This window comes from Sitophilus oryzae, unplaced genomic scaffold (assembly GCF_002938485.1).
Source record: "Sitophilus oryzae breed Bouriz unplaced genomic scaffold, Soryzae_2.0 scaffold_135_pilon_pilon, whole genome shotgun sequence".
NCBI lineage: Eukaryota > Metazoa > Arthropoda > Insecta > Coleoptera > Curculionidae > Sitophilus > Sitophilus oryzae.
In genome coordinates, this window is record NW_022146015.1 from 105,922 (window position 1) to 131,322 (window position 25,401).

General features: G+C 30.3%; 1 protein-coding gene across 1 annotated transcript in view; it reads left to right on the forward strand.

Moving 5' to 3' along the window:
• The window catches only part of LOC115875274 (adenylate cyclase type 5-like), a gene marked incomplete at its 3' end in the record, with an annotated part of 132,734 nt that overhangs the window by 46,930 nt on the left and 60,403 nt on the right, over positions 1-25,401 (forward strand). Inside the window, exon 2 of the mRNA XM_030890694.1 lies at positions 13,698-13,802. Coding sequence (XP_030746554.1) covers positions 13,701-13,802 — 102 coding nt within the window. The remainder of the gene's footprint in view (positions 1-13,697; positions 13,803-25,401) is intronic.

Below are 25,401 nucleotides of genomic sequence, written 5' to 3' on the forward strand. Positions count from 1 at the left end.
AATTGTATAACTTAAAAGTTAACTCTAATGTTATTTTTTTAATATTCTTTTATATACATATATACACTTTGGTGAGAGTTCAAAATGATTTAACTATTAACATATATCATTCAATGTATTGTACTATTCCTATTCGTATTACATGGTCTCGATAATAGTATATTCAAACACAAAGCGTAAACAGATAAACGTATTTCGGGATAATATCACATCCATTTATCAGTCCAGCACGTTTAAGCCGTACACTCGTTAAATAGGTTGGACCCTTTACATCAAAGAACAACTTAAATCTGAACGGTTTTGCGTCCAAACAAGGGATAGTCTGGAGCATTATTGGAATTTATTTTTAGGTCGTAGATGACGGATTGGGCCAATCAAAACTGGATATTATATTCGTATATTTTTAGCCACTTTGACATAACGCTTTCGTAGTTCGTCACCTCAGGATATAACTATCAGTTTGCAATATGAACATTAAAACAAATAACAATATTGTAATAAGCACATGCCTAAAAATTCTTAGCTAATTTTGATATGTTCAATACGAAAATAACAATGAAATTAAAAGCTTAGCTAGGTGAAATCAAATACTCAAAATACTTCCTTTCCCGTTCCCTGCATAAAATGATTCTTTTTTCAAAAGATCTTTTCATGGTAAGAGGTATTTATGTGGAGTTCTACTTCGAAAAGCATCCACAATAATTATTTCTCTCATGCTGTCGACAATACTTGGTCGGGTTTTGGTAAACACCGTCTTTAACCATAAAAAAATTAGACTACATAAATCATGAGCATTTAAGTATTCTATTAATTGGCCAATGCACACTGCATTCACCAACTAATGGAATCATGTCAATTCACTCAGATGTAGGATAAGTTTCCATTTTCGGCAACCTACTGAGATTATTTTTAGGCAACCTTAATAGTATTTTGAAGAGACATGAATATCCCATTGAATATTGGAATAATATACTGGGTGTTCCATTTAAAATAAAAGAGTAACTTGCTTTTAAAGGTAACCAATGTTAAATATTAATTTTGTCTCACCCTGTATAACTTTTTTGGTCAAATTTTAATATGATTTAAAGTACAATAGTTAAATAATAGATTATATTAGGCTATACCGGGTAAATTCCAATTGAAGCATATTATTGAAATTTGAAATATGTTCTTCATTTTTAGAAAATGTTAAATAAGGCTTAATTTTTTAAGTTTTTTATTAGGTCTAATTTGATTTAGAATTATGCAAAACTATTGAGTCGATTATGTATAAATGTGTAATAAATTAATTTGATTGCATAACCTTTTTGTACGGAACATACATATTTCCCATTCTAAGTAAGCCACTCTACTTAGAATGGGAAATCTGTATGTTCCGTACAAAAAGGTTATGCAATCAAATTAATTTATTACACATTTATACACAATTTGCTTTTTCTATGCGGCTATTTATTTCTACAGAGTGGTCCCATTGCTTATTAATCATGGTACTCAAATATGTGTAATTAGCTACTCTTGACCGGGTTGCATGTTATGTTTACTAATTACCATGAACTTGTTTTTTTTGGTATTAAGAGATAGGTAGTCCATACTCGTAGCCGGCCATAGCGCAAGCAGTAGTGTGTCGATCTGGGGTGCGAGAGATGAGATGGTACTGGATTCGTTCCTCAACTAGTACGATCGCTTTATTTATTTAAAATAAAATATTGATTTATTTAAGTGGAGCGACCAGCGAGCTGCCACCTCAAGGAAGGCAATGGCAAACCACCTTGAGTATATTTTCCTTGTACAGCCTCTCAAATCGTTCCGTTCGGATTCGGCGATAAACTGTAGGTCCCGTGTACTTGTGAAATACCGATGACACACATTACAAGCACATGCGAGAGAAATCCGACGCTATGTATAGAGTATGGCACTGTAAGAAGAAGTCCATACTCGGTGCTGGCGCTAACGACACGGTTCATTAGTTCTTGGAGACCTTCGAAGAAACCAGCAAACATAAAGGTATCGTACGCGTAACGTACATTGTTAAGCCTCTCTCCGTTAACTAATACTCGGACATCCACATTATCCAGTGTCATGTTAAATATATGCTTCGAAAACAGATTAAATAGAGTCGGAGACAAAACCTTAAATAGAGTCGGAGACATTTTCTGAGTAGTCACACTCCACTCTGATACTTGCTGTTTGGTGCCAGGATAAATTTATTATAAGCCATAGATCTTTCTCGCCGGTGCATATTAATTTCAGAACCTCTATCATTTTGTTGTGTCAGATTTTGCTTTGTCGAATGCCTATTGACAGTCTATTAGGTCAGACGTATACAGAGTCAACATCCCTACAGCGCTGAAACAAAACCTGAATATGCGAATAAAGCCTCTCTAGTTCCTAGTGCATCTTCGAATCCAAATTGTGTATTTGATAAATTTTCCTCACATTTGTTATATGTTTATTCGATTATGAATTATTTTCATAAATAATTTATGGAAATGGTTCATTAGGCTGATTCCTCTATAATCTTCGCAGTGTTTTGCACTGTTTTTTTGGCATAGGAATAAATGTCGATTCCAACAAGTCTCGAGGAATATCTCCGCATTTGTAAATATGGTTAAAAATTTTTTTAGCCACTTTAAAACACATATTAATTAATAAGATAATTAACTTATATTAAAATACATATTGAATTCTGCCCAGTGTTATTAACAAGTACGTAATATTTCCAGAATATACTGCTAACTTAATTGGACATTCGAATTTTTCCTCATTTATTAAAAATGTATGTTTTGTGCCTGGGTGCTGGACAGTCTGGAGTATTATGGTCTATTTTTAGGCAGTAGACTGGGCTATTTGAAATGGAATATTATACTTGTCCCTTTACGAATTAATGCCGTGCGTCCCTAGTTCGGTACCGTCTGTATTACCACGTAACAAGATTTAGCCGGAAATTAATCAAGTTAATTTTGTATTAAGTGGAATTGTTTGCGAGATATGATAAACTGCCGGCTGTTGGTAAGTTTAATTAGTTTTTAAACTAAAAATATCTAATACGATAAAATAATTACAAGATTAATATATAGGGTGAGTCTTAAATAAGTGCAAATATTTTCAGGACAAGTAGATCTCTATAAAAGAAACATATTTTCTCTTTCTTCTTCTTCTTTGTCTTCTCTTCATGTCTGAAGAATCGTGATATTATGGCTATGTGCAGCTGGTGATTTTGATCTTCCATCGTTGGCGATCTTCCGCCTCTCGGCTTAAATTTTGAGAAACACTGGATCTTCTCTGGGTTTTCTTTCTTGTAAATTTAAACGACCTCTCCTCCAAATGGATTGATCCAACTAGCGAGCACGTCCCAACAACATTCCGGGCACAGGTTACCAGAATGTACATTCACCACAATATATACATAAGAAGAATCTTCCCTTCAAAATGGATTGATCCAACTAGCCCTCACGTCCCAATGATAGTCTGGACATAGATGACCAGAAACTGCATTCACCATATTATGTTGCCAAACTATCAAGAAATTGTGTTTTTTAACTAAAAAAAATCCATTCCAGATTTTCAAAATTTCTTTTTCGCGAAAAAAATCCTATGGACGTGTTTCTGGGGTCGAAATATGCCATCCCTAAACCAATTTGCAATTAGTTAAGACTCACCCTGTATAAGCATATTTAAAAGTTTGAAATGACACATAAAAATTAATTTACTCTTGATTTTTTAATGTAGCACATTTTAAGAAGAAAACATTTTAACATGATTTTTACCAAGAGATCTTTTTAACGTAAAAAACTACTGAAATGTATATTTTGTTACTCAGTATTTCTTACTTTTTGTTTAATGATCTTCAAAATAGTTCAAAAACATTTAGAACTTTGTTGACATCAAAATCAAATGCCTCATGTCAAAAACACCCAGACACCAATACATTTCGGACCACCCTGTATAGGCAATATTTGTTAAATAAATTAAATAAATGTTTTTATATCTAAATATTACCCTACAAATAAATTATATTTCAATTAATTTCGAGTTTCTCTATTTGACCAAATTTGTGGTTTGATATTCAGGAATTTTTCATTTGTACTAACTGCAAGTTTAACCAATTTAATTGTTTTCTACATCACATTACTTGGTTAAATATTCAAAAACTAATTTAGCATGTATATATATAAAAGTAAAAAAAGTAATACTATATTTTTTCTATTAAACAAACATAATAAAAAAATTGCTTCAAATTGTACAAGTTTTGAATGAATTAAATTTGTTTTATAATTTATGACGTACAGATACGGGACTAATTTAGCATTATAATTATTTTCCATTTTGCTTATCCCCAATTTCATTAATTTTGCGGTGAAACTTGTTGGGCGCTGTCTAATGTAGGTAATACACCCTACGGATCATCAGATCCAATGGATTTTCAAGGAAACGAAAACTGGTAGGGCTCTAAGCAAATCGTGGTGTTATTAGTTTCCAGTCGGGGGTAAAATAAAACAAATTAAATGCGGATATCAATCGCTTAACCATAAAAAAACTTTTTAGTATTATCTTAAGTTATCAAAAACAAATAGTAATAGATAAAAATCATACAGTTTAATTTTATAAAGAATGAAATATTTACAGGAACATTTTTCTTAATAATGTTTACAAAATTATACCAGTATTGCAAAATATTCACTTTACAACATATTTTCTCTTATATCACGATCCTATTTAACTGGAAATCTTATATAGATCTGCAGTTTCTGAGATATATAGAGATAATCAGTTATATTAGGTATTTCATATTTTGTCGTTATACCTGGTGTTTCTCAAAAGTAGCTCACCCCTATAACTTTTTTATTTTTTCAGAAAAGAAAAACAAGAAGTTAGTATATGACATACATTAAGATTGATTGAGGTATTCAATTGTTTTCGGTCACTTCCTGTTTCAAGGGAAATTACTACAGCTTTTGTTTTTTAAAACCTTCGGTATTTTTTTATTTTATTTCAGAGAAGATGACATTCCGACCATAATGACATATGATATGTCAACTTTTGACTTTTTAAATTAAAAAATAGCACTTTTATTTCAATTTAGAGTGCCATGGCTATAAATGTCACGACAATTTGATTCAAAATACCAAGTGTTTGGTACTAAAATATTTGTAAAAAAATACTTTTTCTAAATATGCTAATGAGCCATCCTCGGTCTATTTGAAAAAAATGACTTATAAATAAAAATCAGATTTGGGCATCTCTTCGCCATCTTAGGACAAGACACGAAAAACATTCGGCAATTAAATGTATTTTTGCAAGGCTTCTTGATTTAAAATTAGTGTTTTTAACACAGCAATGGCACTCGAGATTGAAATGTTTGAAATACGATTTTTTTTAAAGTGAGAATGACAAAAGTTGACATTTGATATGCCATTCTATTCAGAATGTCGTTTTCTATCGAATAAAGTAAAAAAGAAGTGACCGAAAACAATTGAATACGTCAATCAATCCTGATTTATGTCATATACTAATGTACTAAATATCGTGTATTTAACTGAAAAAAAAATAAAAAAGTTATAGAGGTCAGCCACTGAGAAACACCCGGTATAAGTACCTTGCAGCGTTTTAGGTTTTTCCACGAAAAAAACATATTACAACAAAAAAGTTCTAACTCTGCTGCTAGGCTCTAGAAAAAAACTCTCTAACTGAACATTCCTACATTAAAATTAGTCTGGGTATATTAAAATTAGGGGGTCAAATTAGGGGTCAAATTACTGTCAGGGGGTGTATTATGACAGCCAAATAAGAATTTTATCTAAAAACGTATTGTAATTAGTAATATCCACATACTAAATTTTATATCCAAATAACTTAGTAAGGAAACATCCTTTCAGAAAATGTTATTAAAAAGACAATTCAAAATCAGCTTCCAAATTTGCTTGCGCTTATTATTATATACACCCTGTATACCAGACGTAAATAATACATTGAAAAATAATCCATGTAAAAGTATAAATTCAAGCCAAAGAACAAATAAAGCTCAAATTTATTTTAATACTTAATATCGGAGCTTCCAAAACAATATGAAAATAAGGTCCTGGAATTTAATAGAGCTCGAGGATCTGCGTGTAATCTCCGATAGGTTATACCTGCCTTAATTTATTTTTCGTCTCTAAATCCTGTCCGGCAACCAAAGAATCTATTATGGCCGTCCGGGGATCAGAATCCTACCTGCTTCGATGAATATTCAAATTTAGACTTTCCGGGGGGTCTGATGGGATTATTTAGTTCTTAGTCGAGATCTCCCTCCATATACCACATGCAAACTAAATTATTATCTTATGTTAATATTATATTATACTTATATTGAACGACAATAATTAAAAGGTATATATTATAAAGTTTGTCCATGGTAAAATAAAATAAAAATAAAATTATTTCAACGAAAGTCAAACGGAACGATGATGGGTGGAATTGCCGAAACCGGTCACTAATAAAGAATTTTTTGAGATAGTGGTTTGGACTTCGTTTAAAAGGTATCATTTGTTATTTTTAAAGATATCTGTAAATAATATTTATTTAAAACAAAATTGTGTGTGCACTATGTGATTTTTTTTCTAACAGCTATTAAATTGAAGTATATATATTTTTTTTTTATGAATGATTTTTATAAACTTCAAAAAAATAGAGTTAATATAAAACCGTATACTATTCTAGCTTTATAATTTTTTAATGTTTTTGTAATTTTTATTAAAAAACGATAATTCTATCACTCGGCCGGATAGCCCGGCAGCTGTGGCCATCAAACTAAAATACTACTACATCTACATCTCTGACTACTACTAACTGCTACGGGTGACCGGTTCGAAACTCTGTATCGTGCTGTTGTCCAATAAAGGCAAAAGTGTAAAATCTATTGACACACACTGCTCACTCACGCCGGTTCGAGGCCGGATGAAATCGGATATCTCTTGAGTAAGAGTTGATTTAGACACTTGCCAAGTCAGTAGGCCATTGACCATGATATGGCCGAGGACCGCGGCTCGGACTCCACATAAACAAAGTAGTATTACGTTATTCACATCCAGATTAGCCCTGGCAGCAAAAAGGAACGTTAACTGAAATCTTTACTAACTGCTACTAACCAACATTTTTTTGTGTGGTTTGTTTTTGTTTAAATGTTTTGTTTCTCAGAATGTTGTTAACAAAATGTTTATCCCAAAATAAAACTTTAATCAATCACAGTTGTTTTTCTCCGGCTGTATTATTAATCATTTACCGGATTAATAATACAGAAATTACAGTTCAATTATAAACAATTCATTACTTATAGTGATTTACAATAATTTTATAATATATAAAGGGCCGGCTACACGTACAAGCTTTACCACGAGCTTACCTGCACAAACCTGTTTGTATCGGGAACTCGCTGTGTGTAGACGGTAAAACGGTAGCACGCACAAACCAATAAGCGCGGCCTGCGTAAACGTCGCCCTGCTAAAGATTTTAGTTTGCGCAAACTAGTTTGTGCGGTGATATCATACGTGTAGACGGTATCAGCGAGTTCAAGGTACAGTTTTGTAACTTTTGTGGGTTTTGTGTTATTAGTTATCAATTCTTAGAAAATGTCTGATATGCGTACTTATTCCCAATAAGGAGTTTATGACGAGTTTCATTGAAACATATTGATCGTTGCCATGCCTATGGAAGATAAAATCGAAAGAATATTCCGATAGAAACAGAAAAAAAATATGCGTACAATTTAAGAATGGGTTTCCATGCCAGTTTTTACTCCACTTCGATCTATACCGTGCATTTTGCTGTTTTTTCTTTAACAATAAGCAATACAAAAACAATAATTCGTCACTTGACATTTCCACTAACGGAACCACAAATTCAGAATAAAAATAATGATGAATGTACGCTCTTACTGGCATCGTGTGGACACCGCACAGTGTTCCTTCTATTTTGCGCAAACTATACCGTGCAGGCAAGTCGCTACCGCATAGCCGCCGCTTAAACTATACGAATATTCACGTTGATTATTGGTTTTGAAATAAATATGACAGTGTCTTCCAATAAAAATGCGAGTTACTAACTCTAAATTCTAATTCTGAGCTGGCAAATGAGCTAGATGTTTTACCTAGATATGTCAAATTACGTTATTCATAAACTACAAACCTATCTATCAAAAAATGTATGAAAATTTACTTCCTAGCACACAAAGTTGGTACAATATCAAGTTTATTATAGTGATTTTCTTAGCCGCGTATGGCACAGATTGTTATCCAGTGTTGCCACAAGCTTAATTTTCGTCAGGGTAATCACTTAAACTAGAACTCAAGATTAAGTGGAAATGAGAGACATATCTACACAACAAAAAAAATCCAAATACTAAATATATCTTGGCCTTCAACTGAACAAGCTCTGTCGATTTTACTTTGTGTAGTATTAATAAGTATTAAATATACATATTTTCTTACCTTCTTTTACTTACTTTTTTTTACCATAAACATATTTTCTTACCTTCTTCTAGACTGAGATGTGTATAAAAGTAATAAATTAAAATATAATGATTTTTCCTTGCATTTATAAAGATATACATACAGTTAATTGCACTACCTATACACTTGAATCAGAAGATATAGGTACTAAATTTAAAAAAAATAATTCAGGAATTACCTCGTTTTTTAAAATTTCTTATTAAATATAAATCAATAAAGGATATATCTCTATATAACGTTCTTTTCTCTATAAAGTTTACAGCCAAAATCTCAGTCAGTTTTATCTTCGAAAGCCTCTTTTAAAATTGTTAGACTTATAAATATATTTGGAAACTCTCTAGAGACTGCTTTCCGCAAGAAACTGAAATTTTTATAGCCGAAAGGAAAAAGAATATATCCAATAAACAGAGCCCATAATAGGCCTTTAACAACTCTAAAGAAGATAACCCCGTCTCGAACCTTAACCTTAAGGTAATATAGAATATAAAGCCAACCTCTTGTTTTGGAGAGATTTAAAATTAAATACATCGGAAACTATGAAAACTACTGAAATTTTGACTAGATATAACCAACTTTTAATATAGTGAGTTTTCATAATACATTAATATGTGATGCGCAAATATTACTAATTCCTCTATTTTGAATTTTAAAATTCGCTGAATTAATATTAAAGGGAATTAGTTATAGATTAAAATATATTTCTTGTACTGTTAGCAGAACAGATGGTTTTATTTTGTTTATTATTTTGTTTATTATTTTTTTTATTATTTTTTTTATTATTTTGTTAATACTTCTACATGATGTGCCAAAAAGTTCTTGTCAAATGAAAAAAAGTACAATATTGAGAGAAGTATAAAATAGACGTGATGAGAGGTTCTTTACCCAAACTACTCAATGTTACGAATATATCTTTCAAATTTTTTTTATTTTATGCCAGAATTGTTAGTTACTTTTTTATTGCATACATACATTATTTTATATTTACTCTAATACCTTCAGATGACCTTGCCTATTTAGAAATAAACATATTTCATTAAATTCAATACATTCAGTTTTAAGACACTCTGTATACATAAATAATTATTGGTTTTGAAAATATTATTTGCAATCTAGGGAGAGGGAAATCAGAAAACGAACAGAAATTATAGGTGTTAATAGCTTTTAGACCATCGTTTGATACGCATTGATGTTATTTTGGTTTTGCAAGTTTTGGGGTAATTGTAGTGGCAAAAATGTTACTAAAGGTAAAGTAAACGTTTCTTCATTATTTAATTAATGTTAACAAATATAATATACAACCTAAATTTATAAACAAAAAATCTCATATAAATCTTGTCACACTACCATCACACACACGAAATATAGGATCCCCTATAATAAGATTCTTTTCATCTCCAAGCATGTTTCATAAAAGGAAAATTAGGTTTTTATAAAAGCTTCCCAAAGGGTTACGTGAAACAGGATGAAAGCCGCAGAGATTGCGGTTTTTTAATGGAGATTGGGATAAAACTGTTGTAAATAAATTTTAACGCTGATGGCTAGGGGCTCTTAAAGCGACCTCTTTTCGCGCACGTAATGACTTTAGATTTTTTTAATTAGTATATTTTGTATACTTTACATAAGCATTAACATTATCACACCCTTTATAAAAATCTTTTTAATATTAGATGTTACGAGCTGCTTTATGTTTAATAGAAACGCTAAAATTTTAATTATTATCAAAATGTTTTAGTAGATAAAAAATAGTTTGGAGTTAATAAATTTTGAAGATTTAATGTTACACATTTGTGGTAAATTTATGTAAATCTATTTAAGTAGAATTAACTCTTATACCTTTGTGGTGGATTTACTTGTAGAAAAAATGCTTACTTAAAATGAGTACTTTGCCAATGAAACAGGAATGCGAATAATATAAAAGTGTCAATGAGCTAGAATACAAATAAAAACTAATTTCCTAATAGATTTCTACTTGTAAACAAATTTGTCTAATAAACAAAAACCACATCAAACAAATAATTAAATATTTTAAACTTCACAATAAATATTACATCTTATGTTGAAAATTCTGAATTATATCAAGAATTAAGAAATAATAAAGGATGCTATCATATATGAGAGTATAAGTATGAATGTATTACGTAGATATGCTACAAAGAATATAACTTCTTCCTAGTATCAATATAAAGCTGCTTATTTAAAATATTCTATAAACAAAGTTGAAATATTTCAGATAATTTACTTAAGTAGATCATATCGCATTATTTTAATACAAAACAGGCAACTTTCTATAAAAATTTAAAATATAACATAGTATTGTAAAAGAATATTTATTTTTGTACGAATGCTGCGGGTTTATGCATATAAATAATACTGAACTTTGGAGGGATATATTTAGCGAAAGTAAATTCTGGTGTATGCTGTAACGTAATATCCAACAGATTCCAGATTTATAGTTTGCGAATATTAAAAAAAACACAAAATAAAAAAAATATATTCATATCTATTAAAAATAGAAACTGTATTTCAAATTTCATTACATTCCTAAAATTTTGTTCTAACTTCCGTATCTGCTGATATAAATTTAATATTTGTCTTACTCATTGGTATAGCTAAATATTCCAGAAATATTAAAAATCATTAATTCAAATTACTTTTGAAATTTAATTGATGTTTTTGTTGTTATATAAAATATGCTAAGCTGTTCTATATATTCAGTAAATGAAAACACTGCCCAACTAATATATTCATTACTTAATTTAATCGGTAAACGCCAGTATTCCTAAAGCCAAAATAACAGCCTTTGCTATAGTTGCTGTAGTATAAATTACCTGAAGTCGCTTACTAAAACTTATTCCTTAGCAAAGTTGCACTTCTTGAAATTCTCTTCTTTCTTGAAGTTTTTTCATTTAGTTTATTAGCTATCAAAATATTCTTAATTCCAAATTACGTTATATTTAAAAATATTTCCATGTTAACATTGTTCTCTTAAGGCGATTTCTAAACCATACGAATAGTTTAGAGATCAAAACTAATAAGATGTGAGAAATTTCGCTCGCTATAGGAATGTAGCAGAACAGAGCTCACAGTCTATGTGTTGACATACTTAAGTTATTTGCATGTGTGCGAAATTGCAGGAGAAAACTCTCAGGTGATGAACTCAGTGATGAACGTATCAACATTTTTTAGCAAATGTTTATAAAATCGAAAGATTCACTAAAGCAAGCTTCTCATCATGCAGGTGTACGTTAGCGAACTTGTTATTATTAATCCACTATAAACAGAAACTCAAATTATTCGGAAAAAAATAAGGAATATTCTAAGGAATTTATTGTTCATCCTAAATCTAAATTACAAAAAAACAATATACAGGGTTAATCTTAAATAGGTGCAAATATAGTATTTATATTAGGTTTTTTCGGTGAAAAAAAATCGTATAAATGTATATCCAAAATGCTTAGTTTCGGAGATCTCTCTCTCTCTCTCTCTCAGTCCTTCACTCTACGTTGAGTATGGTGACATCATGTGTTGATTCCACTCACTTCCCTCGGACCAAGTTGTTCGACACTGCGCCATATGTGAAGCTTCGGGAGGCTGTGGCCCACTAGGATTTTGACTTGGTCTACCCACCTCTTAGGTGACCTTCCACGTGATCGTCTTGCCTCTACCTTCCCCTCCACCATCAGTCTCTCAATTGAGGTGCCACTCCTGGCAATATGGCCAAAATATCGGAGGATTGACTGATTTAATCTGGTAACCAGCCGTGTCTCAATTTTTAGTTCCTCTATAATGGAATGTTTGTTCGATGAGCCGTCCATGGCATTCCGCCGCAGCCATGGACGGCTCATCGATATACCCACGTCTCCAAGGCAGTTTCGGAGATACAGGGTGTAAAAGTTTCATTTTTATTTCGATTTTTTCCAAATAATTTCTGAAGTAACGTCAATATTTTAATGGAAATTAGTGTCTAGGGAGTTTTTGACATGAGAAATTGACCTACATATTTTTTAACCGTTTTGAAGAGAAATAAATTTTCGTCCATACCTGTATAAAACTACTGAGTGAAAAAATATACATTACCGTGATTTTTTATGTAAAAAATCTTTCTTGAGTAAAATCGCTACGAGCAACCATTCTCTATATATTTATTGAGAATGGAAATAGTCAATTCATGTCATTATTGACAAAAAATAAACATGTTGAGTAGATAGTTATTTGACTGAAATTATAAATTTGTGAACTTTTTATTTTTTTAAATTAATCAGAAATTTTCGTCGAAGAAATGGTGATAAAGCAGTTTCTTATTTCAAATTTACGATTTCAGTCTAATAACTATTTAGTCAACATGGTTAATTTATATCAATTATGACAAGAGTTGGTAATTTAGATTCTAATTTTCATCCAAATATTGACGTTACATCAGAAATTATTTTGCAAAAATCGAAATAAAATGAAACTTTTTACACCCCTGTATCTCGGAAACTAAGCATTTTAGGACATACATTTATACCAACTTTTTACTGATTTTATCTGCAGAATATGCTGTCGAAGTTTCCGGAATAAAGTTCGGACCACCTTGTATATTGCGCAGATTCAAATTGTTACTTTGTATTGTAAAATACTGTTGTGAAACAAGCCCCGCTCTAATATGGCCTTCCAGACCTTAAGAGTGTAGAAATTCTGAACATAGCGGCTACGTGTCTGAATAGCGCGACCGAAGAACATTCTAGGTTTCTGTTTCACCTGTTAAGCGATGACTGGCAGCGGCGTGAAGAGGACAGACGATCAGAATCGCGTACCGTGCTTAGTTTCCGCGCCAAAGAAATTCAAAATAAATTCCTTAGAGAAATAATCTTAGAGTTGTAAATAAGTTTAGTAATTAGTTTCTAAATGTTATATTGTTCTTGTTTTGTTAGTTAAAATAAATTGTGTTAAATTAATAAGACTTTAAATTATCCACACTGAACCGAGTAAAACGTAATAATACTAATTCAGTCACATCTTTTTTCTTGTGACTGACTTTCTTGACTAATATGACAGTTATTGTTATTCAGGTCACTGTATCTCCTGCTTTATATGTATACCGTATTTTTAGTTTTAAAACAAAATACATATCTTCCTGATTTTGTGCCGTCCCGCCTATTAAATTTCAAACTTTCCGTTCTTATTTTCTCACGTAGCAAATTTCATTTAAAATTGAAATTCTTGTTGCAGAACATGCAGTCCACGCCGATGCTGTGCCCCCTGAGTACCGATTCGACTCCGCAACGAGATTGGAAACAAAGGCTCAGCCTCCGAGACCATCGAAAACGAGATATGGTACGGAATAATATTCTCCTTTTGGCCTTAATCTCTTATTAGATCTTAGAAAGACGCGTCCCACTTCGTGACTTTCATTTTGCAAATTTTGTTTGTATACGTCAGGTTTATTTTCGATCAAATAATTTTATATTTTATAGGAGTATATACCGTATGATCGAAAAAAAAACGGCGTCCCGTTGGCTTGGAAATGACGATCGATGACATTTCCCATATAATTTTACATATAAAATGACAGCGATCTTCATTTCATAGCCATCGTTGACGCCATTTTTATTCGATCATACGGTATATATACCTAGTATAAACAACAATTTTGCACAGATCACTATTTTATTGCTGTTTAACGAGTTAATATTTGATAGTGTTGTTTAACCCGCAACTGGCGTGGTGGAGTATAGCGGACCCCCCGTACTATTTAAACTTATGTAAAATGTTTACGTTTATGATTTAGGCCTCGCCGCGATATTTATCTTTAAGTTAGTGTACCCATATGCAACTTCTAAAGGTGTTTTTATCAGGTATTGTTCCTACCAGAGGGGAGTAAAGTTGCACTGGGGTCTGTGTGGCACCACCAGGCTTCTTCTTCTTACAGTGCCATACTATATATAGAGCGTCGGCTCCCTCTTGCATGTACTTGTGATGTGTGTCATCAGTATTTCACAAGTACACCACCAGGCTAAGAATGTTTTATTATTAGAATGGTGGGTAGTTCAAAAAGTGTACGTTACGGGGGCAATAATATTTGAAAACATTAACTGAGTGGTTTAATGAACTTAAAGGGACTTAAGGGATATGAAGATTATCGTGACAATGATTTATCTCCGAACAGTAACTATAACTCCGATTCCGAATCTCTTACGTGTATAAGTGATAAAATTGAATAATCAATACCAGAAACGAAAGAGATGTAGTATATGTCAAAGGAGAAATGACAAAAAACAAAAATCTCATGAATCAAATGTGCCCGACCCATGTGCGGCGACTACAGATCGTATCTTAGCAAAAACAGTATTTGCAAAAGTTATATACATTCAAGTTTTGCAGTTTTGACGCTCTGAAATTTTTACGTGCAGCTCATCAACACCAAATATTCTCCAACTGGACGGTGGAGACACCAATCGCTTTGCGACCAACGCCAAAACACTTATTTTCTCTAATTCGGCCAGCGATTCGGCATATCCTATTCGGCGGTATCGAACTGAAAGCGACAGTGTTGCCATATTAAAATGTGTAATATATCTTTTATACGTTTGACGAAAATAATTTGGATGAAAAATCCGCGTCTAAACCGGGTGCGTCTTAAAAGTGACTCACCCCTATAACGTTTTTATTTTTTTCAGATTAAAAAACGAGATTTCGTATGTTAGTATATGACATAAATTAGGATTGATTGACGTATTCAATTGTTTTTAGTCACTTCCTGTTTTACCGAAAAAAAAAGTCGTTTAGTTGGCTTGGAAATGACGATTATTGACATATTCCATATGAAATAACAGCGATCTGCATTACCAAGCCAATTCTGACGCCGTTCTTTGTTTAATCATATAATATTATATTAAATTGTTAAATGATAAAAAAATCCTTATTATTAACGTACCGTACCCAAAATCCGGAAATCTACGGATTAATAATTAGTTCCGGCAACACTGTCTCCGGCAACCACTCTGTCAACTGAAAGCAGGACTGCGGTACACTATTCTTTACCCGCTGTGCTGTAAACAACTATCAGCACGCAACGGCGCAGAGCCAAACCAGCTAAACTAAATCTCGGACAGGCTGACATTAACGCGAGCTACGTCTCGGACAGGTTTTTGTCACGGAATGACCCGTAAGGTTGCGTATCTTATTTCTTTAATCAACAGTTTCATTCTAATGGCGCGCTCAAACGACTCGTGTACTTGACAAACATTTGTAATTGGTATACAGGGTATACAAGGTGCGTCGAGCATCTATACAGAATTTCTAAGTTATTTATTATAGGAACTACGCCGCACCATCGTCGGACCCTGTATGTCGATAAAAAATACTTGCTAAGCACACGAATCGTCAAAGTCCGCCTTAAAGATTGAAATTAGAAATAAACTAGAAATTCTGTATAGATGCCCGACGCACCATATATAACCTGTATACCAAATACAAACGTTTCTCAAGTACACGGGTCGTGAGACTACGCCTTAACATACAAGATTTTTATGTACTACTAATACCTAATAATTTACATTTAACATCAAATCATTTATCTTGCCATCTAAATATAAACCAACTAAAGATTCAAATTTTTTACAAAATATAAAAAATGCATATTTTACAATATTTATATCTATATCTATAATGCATAACGTTGTAGCATTAATTATTGACATATTGTCTATGTGAAATATTTGTTAGGCATGCTGCTTTTATTTCTCATATCTATTAAATATTTTGTATAGAGCTTTGTATAGAATTTATATTTGTGTTTAAATATTAAAAGGATAAACATATTTAAATAATTTTAGTTAATAAATTCATAATATAATGTAGGTAATCTGTACATTTCCTGTTTCCTGAATAGCCTGTAAATATTGTCGAACACCACCCAAAATACACACTTTTATGCAAATGCCTAATAATAATGTTAACGTTTAAATTTCTTTAAGAAGAGAAAAAATTTTGAACCTAACCTTCGTATTTATAATGGTTTACAGTATTTTAGTTTTACAAAGGGGTAGATCTACTCCGAATGAGGTGGCTGTGGCAACGCTGCCGTTACCACTTTTCTTTTCGGTAGCTCGTGTGTCACGGCATTGAATTTTTACTCCCAACACGCATAAAGAAGTTTCACTTTAAAAATAGTTTGATAGACTCAGAAATTTATTGTAGTGAGTAATTTTTTGAAACGATATTATTTGGAATCTATTTAAATGATATCGTAATGCATAACACAGCTCCATGTTTTTATATTGGCTTATGTAATATAATTTAATATTAACATTTCATGCATATTTAAATAAATCTTAGCGTATAAATCTGCTAGATATAGAAAAACCTCTAAATTTTTGATATAAATATTGGAGATTTTCAAATCTGAATACTTAAGAGTCTGTTACGCTGTACTGTTCGAGTCGCTATCAGGGGTCGGATAGAGCGGGTGTGTGGGCCGAAGGAAATATATATTATATTTTAGAAATCTGTCTAAGGCTTAGCCCGATCCTATCCTGTTAAGCCACACCCAAAATTCCAAACACACGTGCATTGATTAAGGTTTGCAGAAAATAGCGAGCAATGTGTTACAAAACCATATAAATTATATATCACTGTAATCACAAAACTTCAATCTATTTCCGCATTGTAACGAAATTTTAAATTATGTCTTTATTTTCAAGAAAATTTAGTCCAAAGATAAGGAATATTTTGTTGATGTTTGACCATCAAAATCTTAAAAATAAAGAAGTTGCCTAAAAATGTGCTACAATGCGGATATAGTATAATCCTTTATCTTTAATTTCCTTCTTCATTTGTGTAAAAATACCTAGCCAGCTTTACATAAAACGTTAAATGCTAAACGTTTATTTTGCTACTTTTTCGGACTAGTGAAATGGACTCAACACCAAATGTAATCAAATAATAAAAAACCAAAGCAGTATTCAAGAGGCTGTTTGTTCCCATCTTGAAATTAATTTTAACTATCAAACTGTTCGGTGGCCTCGAGTTTCTCGTTAGTATTTTTAACCATTAGCGATGCTTCTCTGGTGTTTGTCCATTTTCTCTTCGCCTTTTAATCTCTTTAATCTCATTGGGTAGGAACAGAAAATTGTACCGCAGATCTGATAATGGCGACCCCTGACGCAAGATTAACAGTCCTAATAGAATACGGCAGCTAATCTTTGATTAACGAAAGACTTTTTAAAGGGAAATTAATAACACAAAACAAGCTTATCTTCACTAAGGGTAACGCAGTACTTGATTTAATTCGAAAAGATTAACCGGTAAAATATGTATTTATTTAAGAAAAGCAGATTATTTTGATCTTACACAAGTATATAATTAAAAAAAATAAAAATAAATTATAACTGAACTTAATTACTAATTTCAATCTAGTATTAAAATTAAATAGAAAAAGATATTTAAGATATCCGTCGTACATAAAACGTATACATTTTGCTAAAATGCATGTCTTTAAATAATCAATAAGTCAAAGTAGATGACAGAATCTCTCCTGTGATGTTCTCGAGTAATACATAATGCATAAGCTGCATTAGTTTCGTCTTGTAGTTCATGTTTTGTGCAATTGAGCTTTTGTAGCTGCAATTTTTCTATAAATAAAGATATGTAGGTATACAGAAATCGGCATATTTCATCTACTTTTCTTTAACAATATTCTTTCTAAATTATGTAAAACAATTTTTATTGCCATTCTTGACAAGTAGCATTATTCATAAATAATGTTATTAGCATGATTTTATTTCACACTTTAATACTACTTTATTACATCTAAGTGATAGATGTGTCTGTCAACTTAATTTCAAATTAGTTTATTTTATTTTACAAAGAAGTAAGTTAGTACAATTGGAAGGTATAACATGAAATTATAAAATTTGAGTGACAAGTAAACAAAACATGTAGGTGATACCTCCTAAAAATAGGAGTCATATTGAAATCAAAATCAAATTTCTCATGCCAAAAAACACCCAGACACCAATTTTTATTCCAATACCTACTATATTTTAGAAATTATTTGGAAAAACGGAAATAAAAATTAAACTTCTACACCCATCTCCGAAACTAAGCATTTTAAGACATAAATTTATACAAATTAGGTCAAACCTGTATATTAATTTTGCACACATCTGGTAAAGAACTAATCTTAACAATTTTACGAATAACAAACCAAAATGATCAGGAAAATGAACAGGAAAATTTCGTACCCTATCGAAGCAATTTGTGCTTAATTAAACCCACACTAGTCGCCTGTATTCTAAATCCGGCGCAGTCCAATTTCGAAATCCGAAATAAAATAGAACGAAATAGGAGAAAACGCAGAGAGGGATCTCAAAATTTATTACGTAATCGTTGAGCAATTAGGCAAAGGTTTAGTTATTCCGCAGTGAAGTCGCACTCGATCGCTACGCCAGCGAACTAAAATTGAATAACGACAAAAGCTTAATCTTGTGGGATTTAACACTCATTTCGAGCCAATTCAAAAAAATCCACTCTTCACTTCCACACAAAAATCCCCTTAAATATATAATGAGAAAAAGGCAGTGCATATTTTTCAATATTAGAGCTAAAAATATTGCATGAAATAACAAGGAAATTTTAAAACCGCAGTCTTGTTCAAAAAACTCCAATGAGTATTTCGCCACTTGTACTCTAAGAAAATGTACAAAATAAAACAGTATTTTTTTGTAAACACTACTACGACTGTATCCGTATATCAACAACAAAATTAACAATTACTACCTGATAACAATTACTTAGTGAGGTAAAACCAAAAAACCTCAAACTTTCTGTATGATTACTTTTTAATTTTTACTTATGTTTATTTATATTATGTTCATTAAAATCAAAGTAGCTATAGCCTTACAATACTAACTTCTACAGATGCCTGAGCAATACCTTTATTTTTATTAGGCTGCATTAAAAAAGCCAAGTAAGCTTTTTTCTGTAATAATTTCCATAATAATTTTTGCTTTGTTAAAATCTGCTCTGTGCCCTGTGTCCCATTAATGATGACAAACCTTAAATTTGTCAAAATCGCCCTTTCTTAGATGTTCTTTAATTCGAGCATTTAAGAGTATAGATGTACTTCCCAAAACGGTTAAGGTTTTTTGTCCATTAGGCAATTTTGTTTATCAGTAAATCACAGCTGACAAGCTAGTTTCCGTTGGATTGACACAGTGTTTACGAAAACTGTTTACTGTTATAGCTCTTTTATTTCGTAGATTTTCTTACAGTATAAGTGACGAAATATCCATTAGACTTTTTTGAAAAATAAAATAAATTAAAAAACGTCTAAATACTCGATGGTAAAGTAGGTACTAGGAAAAAAACTAAGAAGTGTATATCACACTCATTAATATTATGAGTTTGATATACAGGGTGAGTCTTAAATAAGTGCAAATATTTTCAGGGCTGGTAGATCTTAATAAACAAAACATATTTTCTCTTTACCGTTTTTCAAATAAGTTCAAAATAACCGAGTTATTTTACTTTAAAATTTTCCAAAAAAAAATATTTTTTGGTTAAATTTTGAGAACCACTGGATCTTTTCTGTTTTTTTTTTGTAAATTTAATCTACTACCTATGTTTCCTAGTCATCAAGAATTTATGTTTTTTAACTAAAATAAAAACAAAAAGAAACATTTAAAAAAAAATTCCAAATTTTCAAAATATTATTTTCGCGAAAAAAAAAATCTTAACCGCGTTTCTTGGATCAAAATATACTACCCCTAAAAATATTTGCACTTATTTAAGACTCACCCTGTATTCTCTATATTTCTTAGTATGAAAAGGTTAAAAACCACTTTAAAACGAGGTTAAAGGATCAAAAATCTTATTTATATTATATTTTTCTATAGCAACTGTTAAAATTGCCTTATATCTATCAAAAATAATGGGTAAAATAGTACTTTAACCGAAAGGGTAGATTAAATGATACTTTAACAGCGAGGATAGGTTAAAAACTTTATTTCTTCTCGCACGTTTTTTAATTGCTTCCATTTTTTTAAATTTTTATATTCCTTTTCATAAGTTATTCGGGATTTAAATGGAAGTAGTTTGGATATGGCGTTTGTCGCCTCAGCGTGATATATCTGTTGGTAATTTACTAATTTTGTTTTGAGCCATTTCTTACTCTAATTCAATCAGCAATCGACACGAAAGAGAATTAAAAAATATTATCTCAAAACTGACAACTAAAGAGACAGCTTTATTTATTTGTCAAATTACATAGAAATCAACGCCAACCCAACACAATATTTTTTCTACTCGTAATAAATTCCTCGAAATAATAATTTCTGAATATATTTTAAAACGTAACTTGTTATGGAAAAAAATATTGTTTTATACACGACGATAAAATTGCATTAGCGTCTCCCGAAATTAATTCACTCGCGATTTCATCGCTCGTGAATTAGTCTTTTCGGTCGAAGATAAATACCATTTTATCGTCTTGTGTAAAAAATAACTAAACTATTAATTAATAGTTATTTTAGTTCATCCTCAGAATGTTCTTTGATTTATGATTTCTGTGAATAGATATGTATAGTATTTATGAAAAATACTAATATTTTCGAGTCAAATATCGTTCAAATAAATAAATAAATCTATTTTTATTACAAAAGCGTAATGACTTTAATTTATGGACACAATATAAGCACATACATAAGTAAGTTGAACAAAATGGATGAGCAATTGTTAGAGTAATTTAATTTATACCAATAACACATTATTAAATAGAAACTAGAGCATATCCGCTCATATTTTAAAATTAATTGCAAAATGCCATTTACTGAAAATTACAGGTCAAAATCATAGTTTAAATCAATTTACAAATGCAAGCAAAGTGCTCATAGTGCTATGTAATAATTTAATTTTCTCATTAGAAGATTTAACTATTAATTATTTTCATCATTATTTTAATTTTCCACCCATATTCGGTTCTAATAAATGACAATGCTTTGAACTAAACATTAGCGAAATATTAGTCATCAGCTATTGCAACAAATGCTGTTTAATTAAGTGCCATTTTGTTTCAAATTATTTGAAATATATTATTTTGTATAACAAATTTAGTAATAGTAATTACATTTTTCAGTGATATTATTAAATAAATTAGAATTAATTCTGATGCTGAAATTCAAGTAAGTATACAAATTATTGGATTTGTATAATTAATGATTTACTATTTGTCGTTATTATTTATTTATTATATTCCCTATTTTTTATTTTTTTTGTCTAATTAAATACAAATATAAAAAATATATTCTGGTTAGGTAATCAGAATAAACAAAAATGTGTCTAAATTAAAATAATATTTAAAAGAAACAGATTTTAAATTAATTTCCTAAATATAAACATAACTGTGATATATTTTTCGGAAAGCGGTCTGTTTCAAATCAAACTCAATTTATTCTAAAGCACTATATTTCCACATTAAAGTAAAGAATTATAATTTATAATTTTAAGAATTTGCAACTTAAACATGAAAAATCAATTTCACACATACTGTACAATAGATATGTTTGTTTTGATTTTTTTTATTACGCTCCTAATGAGAACATAAACAATGCCGAAATAGAGAGCTTTAGAATAAATAGAGTCTGATTTAGAACTGACCGCCATCTGAGAATATATCACTGGTATTCATTCGTACCGTAGAGAATACTTACAAATATAAAAGTAACCTTTTAAAAACTTAAACTGTTGAATCTTACTAATCTTAAGCCTGTTCTTTTAGCAATGTTATGTTTAGTAGAATTATCTATAAACTTATAACTATTCTGTCAGAATAGTTTCTAAATCATACGAAAAATAACACGAGCAAAACGAAAACCGTTTTATTAACGAAAATCATAATATAATAGGCATAATAATACATTATCAACATAATGATATATATATATAACAACTTTTGTTTAATATGATATAATTAATTTTGTAATTCTAAACAATTAACAAAGAAACAACATTATAATAACTTTTTAGATTATTTCCATAAATAATTCAATTGTTCTTCAAAATATTTTAAAGCATATAAACCGCTACTTTACTTGAGTATATATAACCTATCTTATTATAGAAGTATATATCGTATGATGAAAAAAACACCGTCCAGTTGGCTTGGAAATGACGATCATTCCCCATATAATGTTACATATAAAATAACAGCGATCTTCATTTCATAGTCACCACTGACGCGGTTCTATTTCAATCATATTGTAGTTCATGTGTGGATATATAACACTTTATAAAAAATCATAGTTTATCTCTAAATACTATAATATTTATTGTTTTTATAAAATTATACCGCGTTTAATAATACCCTTTACGTCTAATTACAATTTTTATTATTATTAGCGCGAGCTAAGTAATTAATTATAGAACCAAAAAATACTCAGGAGCTGCTTTGTAAATTTATTAAAATGCTAATTTGCTACTATTATATTTATAGTAATAATTGGAAGTAAAAAAACATTATTTTGCTTAACATTCCCAGAGGTTCTTTTGATATTATAATAATCCGCTTAGAAGCAAAAATTTACTTTTAAGAAATATACATTTTACTACAGACTTAATAACGTCTTAAATCTCATTTCCAGATATTCTGTGTTTGGTACAAAGTGTTACAGTTTCACAGCGTTATTCAGTTTCTGAACGGTCGCTTTTGTTCGATATTCGCACAATACCTGACTTCTGAAATATAGCATGCCTTTGTTACGTTTCCGTAAATATTAGCAAAATTATTACAAAATCTAAAATAAGAACACTAAGTTCAAACATGTTTCACATCATATTAAAGGGAAAATATTATGATGGTGTTTTTTAATGCACACATAAACAAAGTAAAATTAACATTAGATAAAAATTACAAAATGCGTCTCAGAACTCATAAAGTTATGAGTATGATATTTTGTATATTTCAAAGTAATAAAATACAAGCTAAAATATTATATAACCATAAAGAATCTTGTTCTTAAATATTATATTTACTTTAGAAAATATGAATAAGAATTTGTACCCAACCAAAACCAACCCAAACAAAAAAGAAAATACAGGATGTCTCAATATTCCGTGGACACTACTACGTATTAAAAAATAGTGCATAAAAAGTGCGTAAAAGTGCATCGTTTGTCAGCTAGAGAACATTAAACTAAAAAATTAACACATTTTTTAGATATTTTAAGAACCGTTATTCCGATTTAAATGATATTTTTGGTGACTTTTTTGCTAAGTGCTTTAACATTTTACTTTCACAAAAATCAAGAAAAAGTACGGGAAGGACGAAAGCTAAGCCCACCCCTACATAAATTTTAATGTAAATATTTTTCAACTCCACCCATGAAGAAGATTTTCTTTTCGTAAAATGATCCCTCTAGTATTTACTACCTTTTTGTCTCTTGTAAAAAACGCCACATCCCATAGTTTTTGAGAAAACATTTTTGGAGAATTTATTTTTCCAAAGCAGGCTTACAAAATATACAGGAAGTTTCAATATTCCGTGGACATAAAAGAACTACGTATTTTTTGAATCAAAATATGCACATAGTTTACCTTTATACAAAAGTGCTTCGTTTATCCATTAGAGGGCATCAATAAAAAATAAACCCGAACGTTAATTAATTTAAAATTTATTATTTTTTTCAAGCTTTTTATGAAGCTTAGTATCAAATATAATCTGTGATACTAACATAAAATTTCATATTTTTACCAACTAGATTATTAGGGCATAATATATTTTATGCGCCTCCATAGCTTGTTGTGACAAAAAAACATTTTTTGGGAATCAGCTTTGAAAAAATAATTATTTTCCTCAAAAACTATGCGCGATGTTTTTTTTTACAAGAGACAAAAAATGTAGCAAATACTAGAAGGACCGTTTTGCAAAAAAAATCGATCGTCGGTTGAGTTGGAAAATATTTATACTAAAATGTATATATGGGTGGGGGTAGTTTTCACCCTTCCCGTACCTTTCTTGATTTTTGTGAAAGTCAAATTTCGGTCAAATCGGAATAACGTTTCTTAAAATACATGAAAAAATATGTTCTCTAACGGACAAACGAAGCACTTTTGTATAGAGGTAAATTTTGACCAATGAACTTATTTGATTCCAAAAATACGTAGTAGTCCACGGTCCTATGTCTACGAAATATTGGGACACTCTGTATATGAAACAATCATTTTTTTAAATTTTCAATGCAATTGTAAGGATAAATACATTAACAAAACTAAAAGAAATAATAGTGTTAGCTTTACCATTTTGATTTAGTATGCTCGATCAGTTCGATAATTTTATAATGAAAGCAAAATATTCCCCATTTCATTCGTTATCCTTTACAGCTACATTTAGTCGAATTTTAAAATTTTCTATCCCACTTATTGGAGAACTAATTTAAGTTCCGAAAGGGGAATTAACTCACTCATTGCCTGAATGACTATTTCAAATAAGTATTTCCAGTAAAATTTCACTAAGATTAAACTAAAACATTTTGTGAATTAGTTCAGTCAATTAAAGATTTTATTTTATTATATTTCAATGTTTTTGTGTAGAATATAAAGTATTAAATTATAAACGTTATTTTCTGTTTTAAATTTACTTTTCAATAAATGGACAAAAACATGGAGTTCTATCTACATATTTTAGTGATATAATTTTACCAAAATATATATCTATATTTATTATAAAATATGTTACATTTACAAACGTATCATATTTAAACTTGAAAACGGAGTTTTAATCGTAAGCATAAACATTAATATTTTTACTTTAACAGAGAAATGCAATATTTAATTTAAAAATGTATGATTTTAGAGTATTATCTATTTAAATTTATAAAATATTCCCCCTAACAGACTGATACCATTTTATCATGGAATAAATTTGAACAAAAATTAA